Consider the following 19,099-nt stretch of genomic DNA (forward strand, 5'->3'; position numbering starts at 1 on the left):
AAATTCCACCATTCTTGCCTCCCTCAATTGTGATAACTATCTCACACAGGCCCAGAGAGCGGATGTTGCTGCATTGCAACAGCGTTTTGCCCAGCTGTAGGAATCTCACAGAGCACCATTTCGAAAGCCAGCCTGGTCTGGTGGGTAGTTCACTGCCCTACAGGTTACCTGGACATAAAAGACCATTTTTTTTTCAGAGAGAATTGACCAAAATGCTGAAAATGGGGGTGATAGAAATGAACCACGTCATGTGGTGTAGCCCCATAGTTCATGTAGTTAAGACAGATGGATCTATACGGTTCTGTGTCAACTAATGCAAGGTGAATGAGGTGTCACAGTTTGATGCCTACCCCATGCCTTGGATTAATGAACTCCTGGAGTGGTTGGGCACAGGACAGTTTTTTACGAAACTGGATTTAATCAAAGGCTACTGGCAGATTCCCTTGACTGACCTCACCCAAAAGGGTGCCCCAAATCTGGTCCAGTGGACAGAGAAATCCCATGCGGTGTTTGTGTGGGTGAAAAAGGCCCTCTGCTGGGAGCTGCTGCTCCACACTCTTAACTTTTCCCTCCCTTTTATCCTGCCTCGAACAGAGGGCTGGGGGCCGTTTTTTCCTGGCAGGTAAGGGGGGGTCGATCACCCTATCCTGTACATTAGCTGGAAACTGACGGAGCGATAGAGCAAATAGAGCACAGTGGAGAAAGAATGCCTGGCAATCCGGTGGGCGGTCGACTCCCTTCACTATTACCTCCTGAAACACTCGTTCACCCTCTGCTCAGATCATGCCCCACTGCAGTGGCTCGACCGCATGAAAGATGCCAAGCCCAGATCACCCAGTGTTTTCTGGCGTTACAGCCCTTTGAAATCAAGACAATCCACAGGCCGAGACAAAAAAAAAAAAAAAAACGAAAAAAGTGTGGCAGTTTAAATAAATATTAAATATCTGATATGAGCCAAGTCAATAGTACAAATAAAATTAACCTTATTTGCAGCCCAAAAGTGAAACAGATCAAAAACAATCTGAAAGAGTAATTGTAATTTTGCTAAGGTACAGATTTTGTACCTGTCTTCCAGAAAGATAATGATAATAATCAATAAAAGGTTTCAGGATCAATATTGTTAAAGAATAAATGTAAAAAAAAAAGGTTATGATAAAAATTGGCACATAATGTTTTTACACCTTTTTTGTTGTTTTGTTGTTTTGTTTGTCTTGTTGTAAAGTAAAGACACACACACACACACACACACACACACACACACACACACACACACACACACACACACACACACAGATTAAGGAAACGACAAAATATTTATTTCATTATATTCCATACGCTGTCTGATGTCCTGCAGCATCAAATTGAACCAGAGCCACTCTGTGCTGTTTGGTGCGGTCCAGAATTTGAATCTGTCCAACTCCAGACTCAGAACATTAAACTTTTCATTACTGCTGGCCAGGCGAGCTATATTGCTGAAGTGGAAAGACTCTTCTCCCCCCTCACACACACTATGGCTAAAAGATATAATGTCCTGTATGGATTTGGAAAAAATTAGATATACAGTTTGTGGGTCTAAAAATAAATTTTATAAACTGTGGTCCCCCTTTCTGGACTTCTTTGAAAGGCCCACAACTACTGTTACTGAGTAGTCCAAGGAACCCCCCCCCCCCCCCCTTCTTATTATTTTTTCTTTCTTTTCTTTTATGAGTCTGTTGTTGTTTGTTTGTTTGTTTGTTTTGTTTTGTTTCGGGGTTTTTTGTTTTTTTTCTGTTTTTGGTTTGGTTGGGCAGCAGGCTGCCAATTATTTGTTGTTTTAAGGGTCAGGGTGGGAACAAGATTGAAATTTTGAAAATTCTGAAGCATTTTGTGTTATTGTATACATTGCATTGAAACCTTTTGTCTAATAAAAAGACTTTTGAAGAAGAAAATGTTATTTTTAAATTTTACTATTTACTATTTTAAACTATAATTAGCAAAGTTGTAGATGTTGAAACTATATAAAAGATGTACTTCTGTTAAGCCCACACCATTTATTGACACATACTTTGACAATTGATGATTTATATAATTTAACATTTAAACAAGAAAAAGTAAGATAATAGTGAGAAAAGTAAGAAAATATGGAACAGTTCCTTTTTTCTTCCTACAAAGACGCACATAATCACAGGTCAAAGAGTAAAACCAGACTTATAAAGTTGTTATTATTTTAAAAACTCTTGAAAAAGTGAGGGTACTATGAAATAAATTGCACTTTTTAAAAGCTACTAAAACCAGAAAGCAATAAATACACTAATAAAACTAATTAAAGTAAATTAATAAAATATCAGATTCTAAATGTTGTATTTAATGTATTGTTCAGATTTCATTTTATTTAGCTGACATTCAGGCTCAGCCAGACAGGATTTTTTGTTTCTAACCTGGAAAAGTTGGGGTTGAGAAAATGGCTGGGCAATGGTCCACTTTGAACAACCCCTCCCACCCACTGTCTTTGTGCCAGCTGTCAGCAGTTGACATGCTCCACCAATCACACTCTGCATTCAACAATAGCACCATCATTCCCCAAAATCCCAGAGATGAAGGAAAACTGGACGACTGTCACTCCTCATCAGATCTCAGGTTCGATTTATGCACAGGGGGCTGTGGTCATTTACTTTTTGTGTGAAAACAGTGAGAATGTTTTTCGGAATTACCCAAATTATCTGTTTGTGTTCGCAAAGTCCAAGTTAATCAAATAAAAGTGCAATAAATTATTGACGTTTATGCGACCCTAATTCCAGTGAGCGAAAAAATGAAATAAATTTTATGGACTTCATGACAGACTGTTACTTAATAGGAGTCCTCGCAATTAATAAAAGTAATTAAAAACAAAATTTGAAATAATGAAATGAATTATTGCATTAACAGTCTAAACTTTTTTATTATTATTAAATGTTATTTTTTCAATACTTGGAAAGAAAATGGAGAGCTTACGTTCATATTTTTAAGGGAATAACTTGAATGTCTAAAACCTCAAAGGAAGAGATTTATTTGAGCTAAAATCACAGTTAAAATAAAAAAAATTTCAAATAGTTTATTTCAAATTATTCTAAATAGTGTATCTAGTCAGCTTTCAAACTTAAATTTTTTTTTTAATTCTATAACTCTTAATATATTTTGGATTTGAAATATGATCTCAGAAATATTATTAATAAAAAGGAGAAAATCTTGAAGCTGTTGTCTAATGTCAAAGTTACTGAAAATTTTGATCATTAATTATTCCGATTATTAATATGTTCGTAAAAAGTAATTAAACCAGAAGCTAAACAGAGCTATAAAAAATAAAAACAATTGTTCTAATCATTTTACTCATGGTAAATTCAACATGTCAGGTTTTGTATATATTTGTGGTTTGGAGATTTATAGCAATTGATTCTGCAGAAAGTTATTGTCATTCCCAGTCACATCCACTATGTAATAATTCTACTAAGAGCTGACTGTGGAATATTTAGTAGTGAGGAAATTTCATGACTGGTGGCATCCCATCACAGGACCACTCAGTCCATTCAAACCCATTCTTTCATAAATGTTTATGGAAGCAGTCTGCACGCCTGGGTGCTTGATGTTATACACCTGTGGCCACAGAAATGATTAGAACACCTGAATTATTTGGATGGGTGAATATTTTTGGCAATATATATAAAAGAAAATACCAGGAAAGTTAAAATGACTAAATATGCCTCAATCTGTGATTTAACCCTGACTCGCTTTCTGCATCACCTGCTTTGGGTCTGTTTCCACTTTCTTCAATTTAATCACATGAAAACATCACAAAATTTGATTCTCAAATGAAAAACTATAACACATGCATGCTTGGTTTATAGAATTATGTTATTAAATATATAACATTTAATAACTTCAAGACTTTTTTAATTTCATGAATATAAGTAGCCAATAAATCTCAGACATTTGTTTGCAGCTTTCAATTTTGTTTCATGAGCAACTTTTTTCACATGTAAATTAACTGTAAGACTCTAGAATTTATTTTAATCAACTATAATAATGACTTTCTTACTTTCTGATAATTTATTTATTCGTCTGTTATCAAGAAAAAGATCAATTTTGCCTGTAGATGGGTTCATCTGTAGTAAATATAAAGTTTTTTAAAAGTCCCTGAAGGTGATGTTTATTCTTTCAGGGTCATATAGTGCGTTCCCAGATAAGTCTTTAACAGCTCCTAAAGTCATTTTTTCTTTCTTTATTTTTAACTGGTTGGCTAGATATTGACCTGATTTGTTACCATGTTCAAAATTTTACAACTGAAGTGATTTTACTAAGATTGAGGAAGGGGGGGGGGGGGGGGGGGTATTGATAATGTCATTTCATTCTAGTTGTGTTTTATGTATTTTATGTATTTTATGTTTTATGTATTTTGTTCAGCATTTCCTGTTCCCAGGAGGACACATCGTCTTCTTCTATGATTTGATTATTTCTTCTAATTCCTGAATATGGTTGTTTTCTCTTTTCTTCTTCTGTGATGTGAATTAAATTATTTTACATCTTATCACAGCTTTTCCTGCTTCTCAGAGAACAGATGCTGATGTTCCAGGCAGGTCATTAGTCTAAATATAAAGCTCACTCTTTTTTAAAATATTTAATAAAATCTTCATTTTTAAGTAATGATCTATTAAATTTCCCGTTTTTAATTGGCGGAGTGACCTTCTTATTTACTAAAGTTAAAGACACATGATCGCTGACAGCTATCGAGTGTATCTCAGTGTCTGAAATGTCACTCAACAGTGAGCTGCTGACTAGGAAAAAATCCAGAGTAAGAGTGATGGATATGTGAGAAGAAAGTATATTGCCTATGGTTGGGGTGAAGAGAACGGCACGCGCCATTCGCTCATGTATTGTTTAACTATATTTGCGGACTGACAATTGTGCTGAGCTCCTGCTGTATTGAGCCTGTCCATTTCTTAATTTAGCCCAAACTTGAGGTCTCCCCATGTCTATGTGTGCTGTGAGGCCGTAGTGGATGTGCTGGCACTGAGTGCAAATGTACCTGATCATGCCGTGCAGACGTGTAAAGGTCAAGGGTGCTCTGTGTGTAACTGACTAGGAAAACAGCCGATCGGTGCAGTGAGAGAAGGGAGAAGAAAGAAAAACATGCAAAAGCGATGCAGGAGGGATGAAAGGGAACAGGACTTTGTGTCGCTCCATGATCTCTCTGGGAAACTGGTCGTTTACACTAAAGTCCATTCCTTGTAGCTCCCTGCTGTAACTCGCCAACGGCTCCTTCTGCTGAAATGTTACCGAATTTGGCCACAAAAGGACGCAGATTCCAGACACCAGGCCCATGTTCTTCACGGTGTCCTCCGGAAGTTTCGGGTGGGTCTTATAGTAACTTCTGTGTCCTCTCAAGCAGACTCTGGGATACCTGAAAACACCAGGTTATCTCTCATGCTACGGGTCTGAAGACCGATGGCAGTCTTTTTAATTTTTAATTTTCTTAACTGAGCTGGGTGACTTTCTCACTTAGAGACTTGACCGAGTCTGTAGCATGGTGTTTTCAGTGACATTTCCACCTGCTGCTGGCTGAATTCTAAAGATTCCCTCAGGGATTGGAATTCACGGTTTAGAATCTCGATCAGAGACATGCTCATGTAGAAGCTGGACAGTCGCTTATCGGTTGAATCCAGGACGTCTGCAAAGTCCTTTACCGGTCGACGACGTTGTTCCGGGGCAATCTGCGACTTCTTTGGATAGATATCTTTTCTGCTTTTACTCCTATGTTTTTGGCCTTTTTTTTTTTTTTTTTAAATTAAGAAACGAGTGTTGTTTTTTTTCTCTTTTCACTACACTTTTAAAAATGCATAGAAGCTTCTAAGCGAAATATGGTGGGTGACTCGACAGTGAGCAATGCCAGCTAACACAGAAATGAACTTTAGTAATCACTAACTTCAATGAGCGATTAGCAGCACAGATTCAACAAAAACTTCTCATGAGAACAGCAAAGCAAACACCGTCATAGTGCTTTGAAACTTGATGTGATGTGCAAGGGGCGGAGCTTACTGAGAAACCAAGGGCATGCATACTAACTGTTTAATGACTTTTAATTAAAAAATATAGCTCTAAAGTGCTTTATCTAGTCGGTAAAAATTGAAAACTGCTATATAAACATCAGTACATTATTATTTATTATGACCTGAAATTAGTTCATCTGGGGAAAGAAACTGGTTGAATACCTCACGACACAAGAGACGTTTCTTTCTCTATCCAGGTGGACTACTTTACCTTCCCGATGGTCATTACACACATATTTACTGCATAGTAATTCATTATTACATAACCTCGATATAAAACAGACATGAGGCCAGCAATACCAAACAAATAAAGATGCAATGAAGCAGTTTATTGGCTTCAGCATTGACCGGTGCCAAAACAACAAACAAACATCTTGTGTTCCTTATTCCCACCTAACCTAAAATAAAAGGCAAAAAAAGAGACAAATCTCTAACCTATGCTCCTAACTAATAAATAGGAGAAAAAGGATTTCAACAATTCCTCACAATTGCACACTTTTCCTGTAATGACAGCAATCTATGCTAGGATCTGCTGGGAACTACTGATTAATCTTTACAGCTTTGGTAATAATTAGGGATCCAACCAAACAGAATTGCTGTTTAGTTAAATTCTGGTGGGATTACTGGGGATAAAAGGTTTTGGATTCATTTACGTGACAATTTCCATATTCTTTTGTCTTGCATATTGAGATGAAGTAATTTTTCAAAAATCATCATCTTGGAGAAAAAATCACATCACATCTCTCATCACAAAATATCCTGATTTGAGAGTTAAGCAGTCTCAGACTGCCAGCTCTTATTCATTTTGTAATTATGGAACTTATAAAACAAAACTGTCAGAGTTAGAAATATCAAGTTGTAAAGGTTGACTTTACAAAGACATCTGGCAGGAAAACCAGCCATTTTCCCCACTATTCTTAAAGTTGCTGTAATGTTTTTTTCCTAATAATTTCTGATGATTTTTCTATTGGTTTTCGAACCAATTAATCCACTAATCATTGTGGCTTTTAAGATAATGCTGATTATTGTGGTAGTGACCCCAGTGATCACATTGGGACAGACCAAGAACCTTACTCCATTAGAGAGATAAGTGATGATGTGAGAGCTGCAGGGGCACAGTTCGGCGAATGAATTTCCTGCTCTGTGAGCTGTTGGCGTCACCTGATCCTTCAGCTAAATGAGTTAAGCTGCACTTTGCTAATAGTGTTAGAAAAGACAAAGAGGGTGAGGCAGAGGAAAGTTGCCTTCCTCTCTGCAACAATAGCTGCTTTTATGCGCCTCCCAAATTTAATCAGGATTACATTTTGTTGCTACTTTCAGGTGATATTGGAATAATCAGTGCTATGATTCAACTTAAGTCACTGAACTCTGAAGTGGCCCCCTAAAGTGCCTTAAATAATTATAATGCCATGTGTTACAGGTTTGTGAAATGTAGTCCCTAGGTAAGAGATTTTTGCCATTGAAAAGTCTACTTATTTCCCCTTAAATGGTGGCACGTTTGTAAAGAAAACGCATTTTGGGGTTGAACAGCAGAGTTGAGTATGTGGATTGCACCCTTGAAAAAATTGCCAAATCTTCTTTGCCAATGCCAAACAGCTTATTCTGCTATTTACTTTTGTTCTGTCTCCATTGTGTGTCTGCATTTAAATAAACCATACAAGTAACAGATTAAAAAAGCAGTCGTGTTTGTGGTAATGAATCATTTCAGTTCAATTCAATTTTTTTATATAGCACTAAATCACAGCAACAGTTCCCTCAATGCACTTTATATTGCAAGCTCCACAATAATACAAGATCTGTGATCATCAATATGTGATTTGTGACGGCTTGGGGTTTTTTTGCAGCACAGTAGCTCTACATTGAATCATTAGTTTCTTTTAGTGATAAAGAAGAAGCAGTGTCTCTAGACTTTCCTTCAGTCTGCATAGATCCTATTCACTAAAAGCAAGAAAAGCCTGTAGCCTGAAATGCAAAACTAAGATCAACTGAAGGCTTTTCAGGACGTTTTTAGGACACCCTGATAGTAATGAACTACAGTAGTCCAGCCTAGAAGTAATAAATGCATGAGCTAGTTTTTAAGACAGGATGTTTCTAATTCTTGAGATGTTGACAAATTCAAGAAAGCAGTCTTACATATTTGTTTAATACGTGTATATAAAGGACATATCCTGGTCAAAAACAATTCCAAGATTCCTCACAGTGTTACTGGAGGCCAGGGTAATGCTATCCACGGTAAGCATCTGACTAGAAACTACATTTCTAAGATTTTTGGGGCAGAGTACAATAATCTCAGTTTTATCTTAATATAAAAGCAGAAAGTTAGAGGTTATTCAGGTCTTTATGTCTTTAAGACATTCATTCAGTTTAACTAGGTGCTGTTTTAATCTGGCTTCATGGATAGATAAAGTTAGGTGTCATCTGCATAGCAGTGAAAATCATATGATCATATCGTATCATATGCCCTAGGGGAGCATGTATAATGTAGACAGAGTAGACAAGGCGGAAGAATTAAATCTCCTCCTTGCATCACTGAATCCAACAACAGTTTTTGGTGGATTTGCCATAAAACTGATCACCTGTGAAAAACCACAAAAAAAACCCTGAGGTCTCCACACTTCACTTGTCTCTTGTCTATCTTTAATGGCATGGCAAAAAATGCATTGAGCCTTGTATTTCTCTAAACTACTTGCAGTAGGAAAAATTAATCCTAAGGCTCTCTTTGATACAGTCAACAACATAATTTCTCCTCGAGAGTGCCTTGGGTGTCTCCCAGGACACTGATAGGGACCTAAACCTGGATGTTTTTTGGGTTTTTTTTTCAAGTTTTTATATTGGATACTGAAATAATGAAGCGTGAATGATTAGCAAATTAATTGGTTTGTTATTTGTTTAACAAAATATTTAATTTAAAAATGAAATATTACCTTCTTTTTTTTTTAATTATTAATTTAAAAAAACTTGTTTGCTCACTGTTTAATAACAAAATGTTCTGATACAGTTATTAAAACTTTACTTTTAAATCCTCAGTAAAAGTATTTCGAGTATTCAAAATACTGTCCCTAAATATGTTGATTTTGAAATCTTCAGACTGTCCCCATTGTGTTACAGATTAAAGTTCGAAAACGCAAAGACTAAAAAAGAGTGGTCTGTTTTGTTTGTTGACTTGTTTATGGCAAATTTTACAAAAAAAAATCACTTAACTATAACTCACAGTTTACTGAGCCTGATTTAGACAACCATTTCAATGTTTTTTTTATGTGTGTATGGAACAAACATTTGTAACTATTTAATACTGAACATCTAAAAGAATGTTCAGATTTTAAAATGCAAGCCCACAAAACAATCTCCAAAAGTTGATTAAATCAGTAAATAAACAAATAAAGTTTGCTGTCTAACTGAACGCTTAAATGAGGCTTGCAGGTTGTAGTTTCACCGTTACAGCTCTGTAAGTCACGTATTATTCATGTCACATAAACATGTATTCTGGATTCTGTGTTCTTATCTTCTTAAATAAAAAAGAAATGACCAAATGTATTCTCTTCCTCAGGTTTTTTCAGGGTGATTACACAGTGGAGGTGGCAATCAATGACTACCTGGATATCTACTGTCCTCACTACGAGGCGGCGGAGTCAGCCGTGCACATGGAGCATTATGTGTTGTACATGGTGAACTATGACGGATACATGTCCTGCGACCACCACAGAAAAGGTTTTAAACGCTGGGAATGTAACAGACCACAGAGCCCCAATGGGCCACTCAAGTTCTCTGAGAAGTTTCAGCTCTTTACACCCTTTAGCCTGGGCTTCGAGTTCAGGCCAGGACATGAGTACTACTATATCTGTGAGTACATAGCAGTGTACATACTGTCTGTTTTATATTGCTAAACTGAATATTACTACTTACCGTGTTATTAGGGTCAGGCTCGCTGTGCAAGCTAGATTGATTCCTGCTTGAAGTTGCCAATTTGAAACTATTTTGGAGTCTGAATTATTATTTTTCTGGTCAGATCAGCTGGAATGATTTACTATCAGTGACAGGAAGAATCAGCTGTTAGCTTTGGGGGAAAAAGGCAACTCTCAAAAATATTAATGTAGACACAGATTTTCCTTCCTGTCACACAAAGAATCATACATCCAGTCTTAGTCATGTAACAGACTGGTTGCTACACTGAGTAAATCAGAGCTTCCCAAAGTGTGGGGCCCGCCCCCTAGGGGGGGCACAGAGCCATTGCAGGGGGGGCGAGGTATGAAAAGGGGAAGGAAAAAAAAAAGGCTTGGACACTGCTAGCACGGGGCGCCCACACAAACGCAAAGCAGCAGATGAAGCATCGCTGAATATGTTTGCAAACCAACTTCATTCTAAGCCAAAGACTAGAAAATATGGTGAAGCATGTCTGCCCTTTGGCTTCACCTGCACAAGTGCCGAGGTAGGTCTCCTCATCAGAACTGGTTTTCCCTTCGTCAGGAGCACACGCTGGGCTCTCCAAATCACGGGACAACCGTATCCCACATTCTTGATCTTTAGTTCACAAACACTTGTTGTAATGACTAACTACTCCTGACATTTTGGAGATGTTAGCTCTTTATACAGTAAAGTTACAGCAGGATACAAATAACATCAGGCTCATCCTGCCACAATTTGTTCCCCCTGTCTAAATCACAGACAAACAGTATCCCACAGTTTTTCATGTTTTTGAACCTATTTTGCACAGAGAGGCATTTTTTGATTTGATTGCAATGTTGAAAATTATTACACAGGAAAAAAACAACTACACGCAAAATAATCACACCGTGACGCCTCTGCCTTTCTAAATAGAGGGACAGTAACTGCGTGTGTATATGTAAGGTGTAAAACCTGAAGACAGTCATATTAACAGTATTTTGTCTCTATCTGCCATTCTGCAATTCATCTCATGTAAACAATAACGTAGCGCACAGCGTAATGTGAAAAAAAGGCACATACCTTTGACGTTGCGTGACGAACTCTGTGTTCCTCGTCCACACATAAACGCAAAAAAGGAGTTTTAAGAAATCTCCGTTTTCGGTGATTCGAAATGCCGTTTACGTGTGGACGAAACAGCTGCGTTTTCAAAAATACCCGTGTAGGTGTGGACGTAGCATAAAAGAGTAGTTTATTTTATTACTACCTGTAATTTATTGCAGATTACTTTTATTTGCTTAATTATTTACTAAATGTTTGAGGTGTGAAATAAACACCTTTAGCTCTTCATTAAACAAGAGCTCAGGAACATGTAACAATCTAGGCCAACATTTCCTTTAGCTGGATAAGATGGAGGTCTCAGAGATAGTCTAGAGATACAGTGGGGTTATTCTTAATTGCCAGTGTTGGTGTCGATACTATCAATGTTTGGATTGATCTGCCCACCTCTACTTTGTAGTGGCTGAGGCAACATGCTAGTAATGTTACTGCTGACACACTTCCAACAGTGCAGCCACACTAATAGTAATAAAAATACTTTTTTTTTTTTTTTTTTTTTTTTTTTTTAGAAAAGAATAAAACTAAATCTATAGCGGAGTAAATATCCTAAACATATGACCTTACCTAAAAATAAATTGCCTTTATGTTGTGGCAGCAGACCAATGTCAACAAGCTAGTTTTTTCCCACATGTTGCTTTACCTTGTGTAATTGCACTACCACTTACTACAGACATTGGTGAAAGTTTGTAATGGTCTGTTAATTTAGGTTTGAAACTATACAAACAATCTTAACTGACATTATATTTGATTATAAATAATTTGATTATGACATCATTTGATGTTAGCTAACATTAGCTAACTGAGCCTTACGTATGTTTCATGTTGCTCGATAACCAGCCGACATACCAGTAAAAAAAAGTTTAGTTTTCAGATTGAAAAAAGCAAAATCCCTCCATGGAAAGGTTGTTGTCACACTACACCACACACACACCATTAGCTCTATGACGCCTCCATATTCAACATTAGGAAAACTCAGCGGATACAATTTCCACTACTGGGCAGGGTTACAACAATGCAAATAAATAATCCACACAAGCACTTTGAAAATAGTTCAACAATCTTAGAACAATTTTTGTGATGTATTGCTTCTGCTTGTGGGATTGCTCAAAAGCCAAATAAAACCCAGAATGACAACAGAAAAGCTTTAAAAAGGAATTAATATACTCTGGAATGGTGGTGCTCTGCTCTCCAGTGCTGCAACACTTGTAACCAGAATATCATGGAAAGGTCATCTTAAGAAAACCTTTTCTCTATTGTCACTGGAGAATTCAGCATGAGAGGTTTGCAAATAAACATCTAAACAAAGCAGTTTCCTTTGGAAACAAGTACTTCAAAGTTAAAATATCAAAAGTATTTAGAATCTGCACATGCCAACGAGATTGACCAAAAACGTTTTCATGACCTATGACTGGAGAAGCCCCTGGGGGATTTGGAGCAGTCTTCTTACTAACCAAATCTGGGGTAAAATGTTTGTAGTTTACCTCATGACCATAAATTCTCCATGATTTTCTATGGCCTTTGTTTCCTTTGTAGCATCACCGCATCCAAACTTGGGTAGGAAGCCTTGTCTGAAGCTAAAAATCTACGTCAAGCCAACAAGTAAGTTTCTTTCCTTTTTTCTATTTCATATTGTTGTATAATTTTACACCTCTTCTCCCTGATTTGACTATGAAAGTAAAGAGATTTCTCGATTACAATCACAACACACCATTGAGTTATTAGAAAATATTACTGAAGTACTACTTGAACTCAGTGGAATATTAACCGAACTCAAGTTTCATATTTAAAATGCAACATGTACACAAGCTCACTAAGCTGCTATTCTTTCCTCTAAAGCTCAAGATGTGAAACAGTTTAAAGTGCTTTAAATTCTGAAATTGTGGGGGGTAGGGGTCGTAACAGGGACTACGCTACGTCGGACTGGACCAGCTACAGGGGCCTGGCTAGCTACGGGTTTTTCAAGGGTGCAAAGCCTGCTCTCCAACTTATTGATCCTGGCCTCCAGAGCTGCAAACAGACTACATTTATTACAAGTATCGTTGTCACTAAGTATCGTTGTCAGAGAAGTAACGAAATATCTGACACAATGAGCAGGGAAGTGCAGGAGGGACAGGTGAAGAGGCACAGGGAGTAAATACTGTCAATATAATTAGTGAGTGAATCAATAGTGAGTGAGTGAGCACTTTGGATATTGCATATGAAGATTACACTATGAAATAAGACCTTATGTATAAATTTTTAATCAAATTGGCTACACAGATAAGCTACACAAAAACAGCACTGTGCCTTGTAACAGGAACAGAAAGTGATACTCTACCAACACCAAGGCATATAGAGCCGAAACCAAACAAGGAAGTGCTTAACTACCTGGTATAACTCAAATGTGCATCTTAAAGCAAATAATCTGTAAGGTGGAGAGGAAAGGCCATCTCACTAATTAGGAAAATCTTGATTTGGAAAAAGCGTTAATTTCTCTGTTTTTGAAAATGCCCTCCATAAAACTACAGCATCTTACCATTCATCAGTGGAAAACAAATAAGAGCCCCAGGTTTCTCTTCAAAGTGAGAGCTCTGATGAGCCAAACATTCCTTTGATCTGAACTAGTAATGACTTTATGAATTTCTTCACAAAAAATGTAATTATTAGAGAAAAAAAAATCAGGGCCATCTCATATATATATTATTATATACAGTAACTTTCAAAACTACTGATTTATTTTTTTCAGTATTTACTTTATCCAAACAATCAGTGTGTCTATTACACTCCAGTCCTACAAAACCACTCAAAGACGCCCTAATTAAGGCTTTGATCTTAAATATAATCAGTCTTTTGCTATCAATGGGCTGAACACAACAGGCCTTTAATGTGCCAGTAATTAACCCCTTACTTAAAAAGCTATCACTTCACCTAGCTTCTCTAAGCTAATTATAGGCTAATCTCTAACATTTCTTTTATCTAAAAATAATTGAAAGAGTAATTGTACAACAGCTAGACTGGACAGGCCCCGTCCCCACCCTGATGTACAAAAATTGGATGGATGGAGGTCTGTGAATAAATTAAAACATTTTGTGATATGTTTACTTGCAGCTCATATTAATTAATGTTGTTCTGATGTTAACTCATTTTCAGATGATTCAGTGTACGACTCTGCGGAGCCCTTCCTGACTGACGATACCACTGGTGGCTGCAGCCTTGCTTTGCCGTCTGCCATGTTGCTCACCCTCCTTCTCATACTCCTCATCTCCTATTCATAGCAGCTTTCTGAGTCAGACCAAGCACCGCCCCATCGCCGCTACCACTCTGAAGAAAACTTGATGAAGGAAACTAATGTAGCTTCCTCTTACTGAACTTTGGCCTTTACCTCAATAATACTCAAAGGCTCGAACAATCAGAGGAGGCAAGAACAGTGGTGGGGGGAGCTTGAGGCTGCATATCAACTCTGTGTGGAATTTCTGGGATCATCCCTGCTCTTCTTTTAATGTTTCTGTCAAGCTGTCATATAAAATTGTGTTACAGATCCACAAGTCAAGACATTAAAGGATCTCATGTTAACATTTCCAGGTTCCATCTCTGAATATTGGTGCATAATGCTTTATTTTTAAAAACTGTGAGGATGATTTATTGTATTTACATCCAACAGCCGCTTCCTGAGTTTTAGACATTGACTGAGATTTATATCCTGCTTAAGACACTAGAGATCTTGTCCTGGTGCATGGTCAATAGTCCAAGTAAATACAAGGTCATAATGACCAAAACTAGCAATATTGCCTTACAATGAGCCATGACCTCAGTTTCACAATCAACCATTGATCAGTGGCATAAGTATCAATCACAGCTAGCTAGGAAAAGGCTGCAAAGAGAGCAATACAAGATGGTGAAAGATGTGCTCTTAGGTCTCTTCCTCAGTTGAGCAATGGTCGCTCACTTTTCACTTTTCAATGTCCTTGACTACCTGCTCAAGTCTTCCTCTTTGTCCAGGATGTGCTTATCCTAGTCTGTCTAGTTCAATGAAACTGTGCACCTACCCTTGTTGCCACAATGGTGATTCTATCTTTACAGAATAACACGTGTGTCTTCCTCTTCTTCATGCTTGTATTGGATGTTGGGGGCTTTGCATTTCTGAGGCAGGCTGCAACTTTCATCTGAAGTTGCCAACCACAAAAATTGTTTCACGATGCATATTTTATCCCTGTTATTAGTTACACTAGCTGGATTTGTCTTGCCGTGAAAGCTCAACTCTTTCTTAAGAATGGCTTTCCCTGCTTGAGAGAGTTGTCTGTCAGATACATTCATCACCCACTAGTCAAAGTGCTTGGTGTGAATTTAGCATACATCTGTCCGTTTCCACCATGCAGCAAGTAGCTCAGACTTCTGCTGTCTCATCTGTGACTATTCATGCTGTTCTCATCTAGAAGCTATCGGTTCCTGGGTTTTTGCCTATTGTGCCTAACTTTTATATGAATGAAATGGAGAAGAGCTCTGATATCCTATCTTGGAACACCGCTGAGCCTTTGGTCCAGATATAAATGACAATCTGGTGGACAAACACATCAAGTTCATCAGTCTAGATATAAAAACGTTACAGGCAATCATTGTCAGACTGTGAAATTACTAATCCATACCCATGCATACCGATCAGTAGTACAAGTTTGACTTTGTTTATCCGCATGACCACAATGTGGGTGTCATCAGGACAGTACAACAGAGCAAACATTTTCCCATACACACAGTGGCCAGGGAAGCTGAAGAACATCATAACAAAGAGACCCTGCATAGATTTGTTTTTTGTGATTTGGTGCTATGGAATAAAATATAACTGAATTGATTGTCCCAGTGGAGCATTTGTCAAAGCTGGCAACATGCTGACCAAACAAAAACCACTGATGAACTGGTGTTTGTTAGGATTGGACAGCTTTTCTTCTTATTTATTTATTTATTTATTTTCACCATTGTGAAATCAAACTCTAAAACATAATACACCAAAAACGAAACAACCATTGCTGAACCAAGGAGGGGGCATAAGAGTATGTCTTTCACCATGTTAAAACGCTGTGATTGCAGCAATTTCCCAGCTCTGTGATAGTACTCGTCTGCTTTGATCAGTGGTAATGGCAGTTCTCATATTAATGGTGGTACTTGTTTTTGTCATGTAACTGCACTGTTTAAAGGTTGGGGAAGCCTACAGTTAGCGCAGACTGAAGAAGTCATTTGTGTTGCAAGGTTTCTTCCACTGAAAACCATGTGTAGAGATCAAAAGAATAAAGTTCCTGGCACTAAATATCTTAATATCTTGCTGTGCAAGTGGTTTCAAGCTAAAGTTGATAATTGAAGGATTTTAGACAAGACACTGGATAAAAATCTTGGCAATATAGGTAACTTTCTTATTATTTAAATGAATACTTTCATCTGTAATTAAAGTCATGGTATTGGTTACAGACAGGCCCCTTATTTTCCCAGTAAACTCCCAAAAACCAAGCTATTAACTTAGCTGTAAATTATTAGTGTATTTGCAACAATGACCCAGACAATTACTAACTACAAACTGTAAAAGAAATTGTTTAAGTGGTGATAACTACACTGTGAAGTATTGGCTTGTTATATTTAATGCAATTACATTTTTTTTTGTTGGGACAGTACGCAATTTTACCTTCCCTGCGAGCAGCACCATGTGACAGCAGGGAAGACAGAATCCCTTTAAAGTAGAAGAGCAGTCTTGCAAAAGCTAGATATAGGGAGGGGCAGCTTTCTGCCATAACTTTATCTTTCAAGAAAAGTGTACATTTATTATGAAAACTTACTGTGAAGTAACGTTAGATAGGGACTCATTTTCAGGAACGTATATGAGCAAAATAAGTTACCTTAAATTCAACCAAAATGTTATTGTATTTTTTCTACTGTTCTAGGCAGCTGTTGGTTTCTGCACTTGTTGGTAACAAAATTAAACATATTATGTAACAGATTTACACATTTTAATTTCTGTGTTAAAATGTACAACTGCAGGTACAGTATGGAACATTTCCAAAATAAAATGCTCAAGAAATTACTAGACTAGTGGTACATATCTAAAATTAGAAACATCCTTTCTCAGAGTGATGCTGAAAGTCACGTTTATCACTTCTGTGCTGGACTACTGTAATTATCAGCATTTCCTAAAAACTCCCTGAGGAGCTTTTAGTTGATCCAAAATGCTACAGCAAGAGTACTGACAGGGACTAGACAGAGAGGGTATTTCGCCCATACTGGCTGCTCTTCATTGGCTCCCTGTTAAATCCAGAATCAAATTTAAAATCCTTCTCATCACATACAAGGTCTTGTATAATTAGTCCCCATTTTATTTTAAAGAGCTTTACAGGACTATATCACCCCAGCAGAGCACTTCACTCTCAGACTGTGGGCTTATTTGTAGTTCCCAGGTGCTTGCTCATAGGCGGTTGACTGATTGTTGGGTTTATTCTGGGGTTGGTTATTGTTATTCTAGGGCAGGGGTGTCGAACTCCAGGCCTCGAGGGCCGGTGTCCCACAGGTTTTAGATATCACCCCGTTTCAACACACCTGAATCAAATTATTAGTTCATTAACAGGCTTCTGGAGAACTTCAAGACATGTTGAGGTGATAATTTAGCCATTTAAATCAGCTGTGTTGGATCAAGGACACATCTAAAACATGCAGGACACCGGCCCTCGAGGCCTGGAGTTCGACACCTGTGTTCTAGGGTCTTTACCTTACAATATATTACAACAAATTTATTAAAGACATATATACACTACCAGTCAAAAGTTTGGACACACCTTGTCATTTAATGGTTTTTCTTTATTTTTGCAAACACATACTGAAGACATCTATTATATGAGTCAAGCTATATGGAATTATGCAGCAACGAAAAAAGGATAAATAACTTTATACATATCTTATGTTTTAGAATTCTGAAAGTAGCTACCATTTGCTTTGCTGACAGGGCTGCGATAACCTGAAATGGTTGAAATGAAATGGACCATCAGTTGTGCTGTGCAGAAGTCAGGTTGGCACAGAGCTGACAGCCCTAATTTGACAACTGTTAGAATTCATATGGCAAGGACTAGTAAAGAGAAACAACAGTTCATCATTACTTTAAGAACTGACAGTCCGTCAGTCTGGAAAATTTTGAATGTGTTCCCAAGTGCAGTCACAAAAACCATCAAGCACTATGATGAAACTGGAAAGGAAGACAAAGAGTCACCTCTGCTGCTGAGGATAAATATATCCAAGTCACCAGCTTCAAAAATCACAAGTTAACAGCACCTCAGATTAGAGCCCAGATAAATGCCACACAGAGTTCGAGTACCAGACACATCTCTACATCAACTGTTCAGAGGAGACTGCATGAATCTGCTATTTGCCCTTTATGGTCAAATAGCTGCTAGAAAGCCACTACTAAGGAAAAGCACCAAGCAAAAGAGAGTTGTTTGGGCCAATACAAGGAATGGACATTAGACCAGTGGAAATCTCTGCTTTGGTCTGATGAGTCCAAATTAGGGAGGGTGGAACCAAACATCTCAATCTTTGTGCAATGCAGAAAAGGTGAACTGATGGTCTCTACATGCATGGTTCCCACCATGAAGCATGGAGGAGGAGGTGTGGTGGTGTAGGAGTGCTTTGCTGGTTGAGGATTTATTCAAAACTGAAGGCACACTGAACCAGTATGGCTACCACAGCATCCTCCAGTGACATACCATCCCATCCAGTTTTTGTTTAGTTGGACCATCATTTATTTTTCAACATGACAGTGACCCCAAACACACCTCCAGGCTGTGTAAGGCCTCTCTGACCAAGAAGGAGAGTGATGGAGTGCTGCGCCAGATGGCCTGGCCTCCGCAGTCACCTGACCTAAACGCAGTTGAGATGGTTTGTGATAAGATGGACTGCAGAGTGAAGGCAAAGGGGCTAACAAGTGCTCAGCATCTCTGTGAACTCCTTCAAGACTGTTGGAAAACCATTTCAGGTGACTTCCTCATGAAGAGTGGCTATTTTTAAGAATCTAAAATATAAAACATGTTTTGAGTTAT

At 37.8% G+C, this 19,099-nt stretch overlaps 1 protein-coding gene across 1 annotated transcript in view; it reads left to right on the top strand.

Moving 5' to 3' along the window:
- LOC146614813 (ephrin-A2-like) overlaps positions 1-14,311 on the top strand; it is a 55,342-nt gene extending 41,031 nt beyond the window's left edge. Inside the window, exons 2-4 of the mRNA XM_085375653.1 lie at positions 9,607-9,899; positions 12,591-12,656; positions 14,187-14,311. Coding sequence (XP_085231779.1) covers positions 9,607-9,899; positions 12,591-12,656; positions 14,187-14,311 — 484 coding nt within the window. The remainder of the gene's footprint in view (positions 1-9,606; positions 9,900-12,590; positions 12,657-14,186) is intronic.
- The last annotated feature ends 4,788 nt before the right edge of the window (positions 14,312-19,099 follow it).

The sequence above is a fragment of the Diplotaxodon limnothrissa genome, linkage group LG17 (genome assembly GCF_057381915.1).
Source record: "Diplotaxodon limnothrissa isolate DT_005_m linkage group LG17, D_limnothrissa_male_GT1.1, whole genome shotgun sequence".
In the NCBI taxonomy this organism is placed as follows: Eukaryota; Metazoa; Chordata; class Actinopteri; order Cichliformes; family Cichlidae; genus Diplotaxodon; species Diplotaxodon limnothrissa.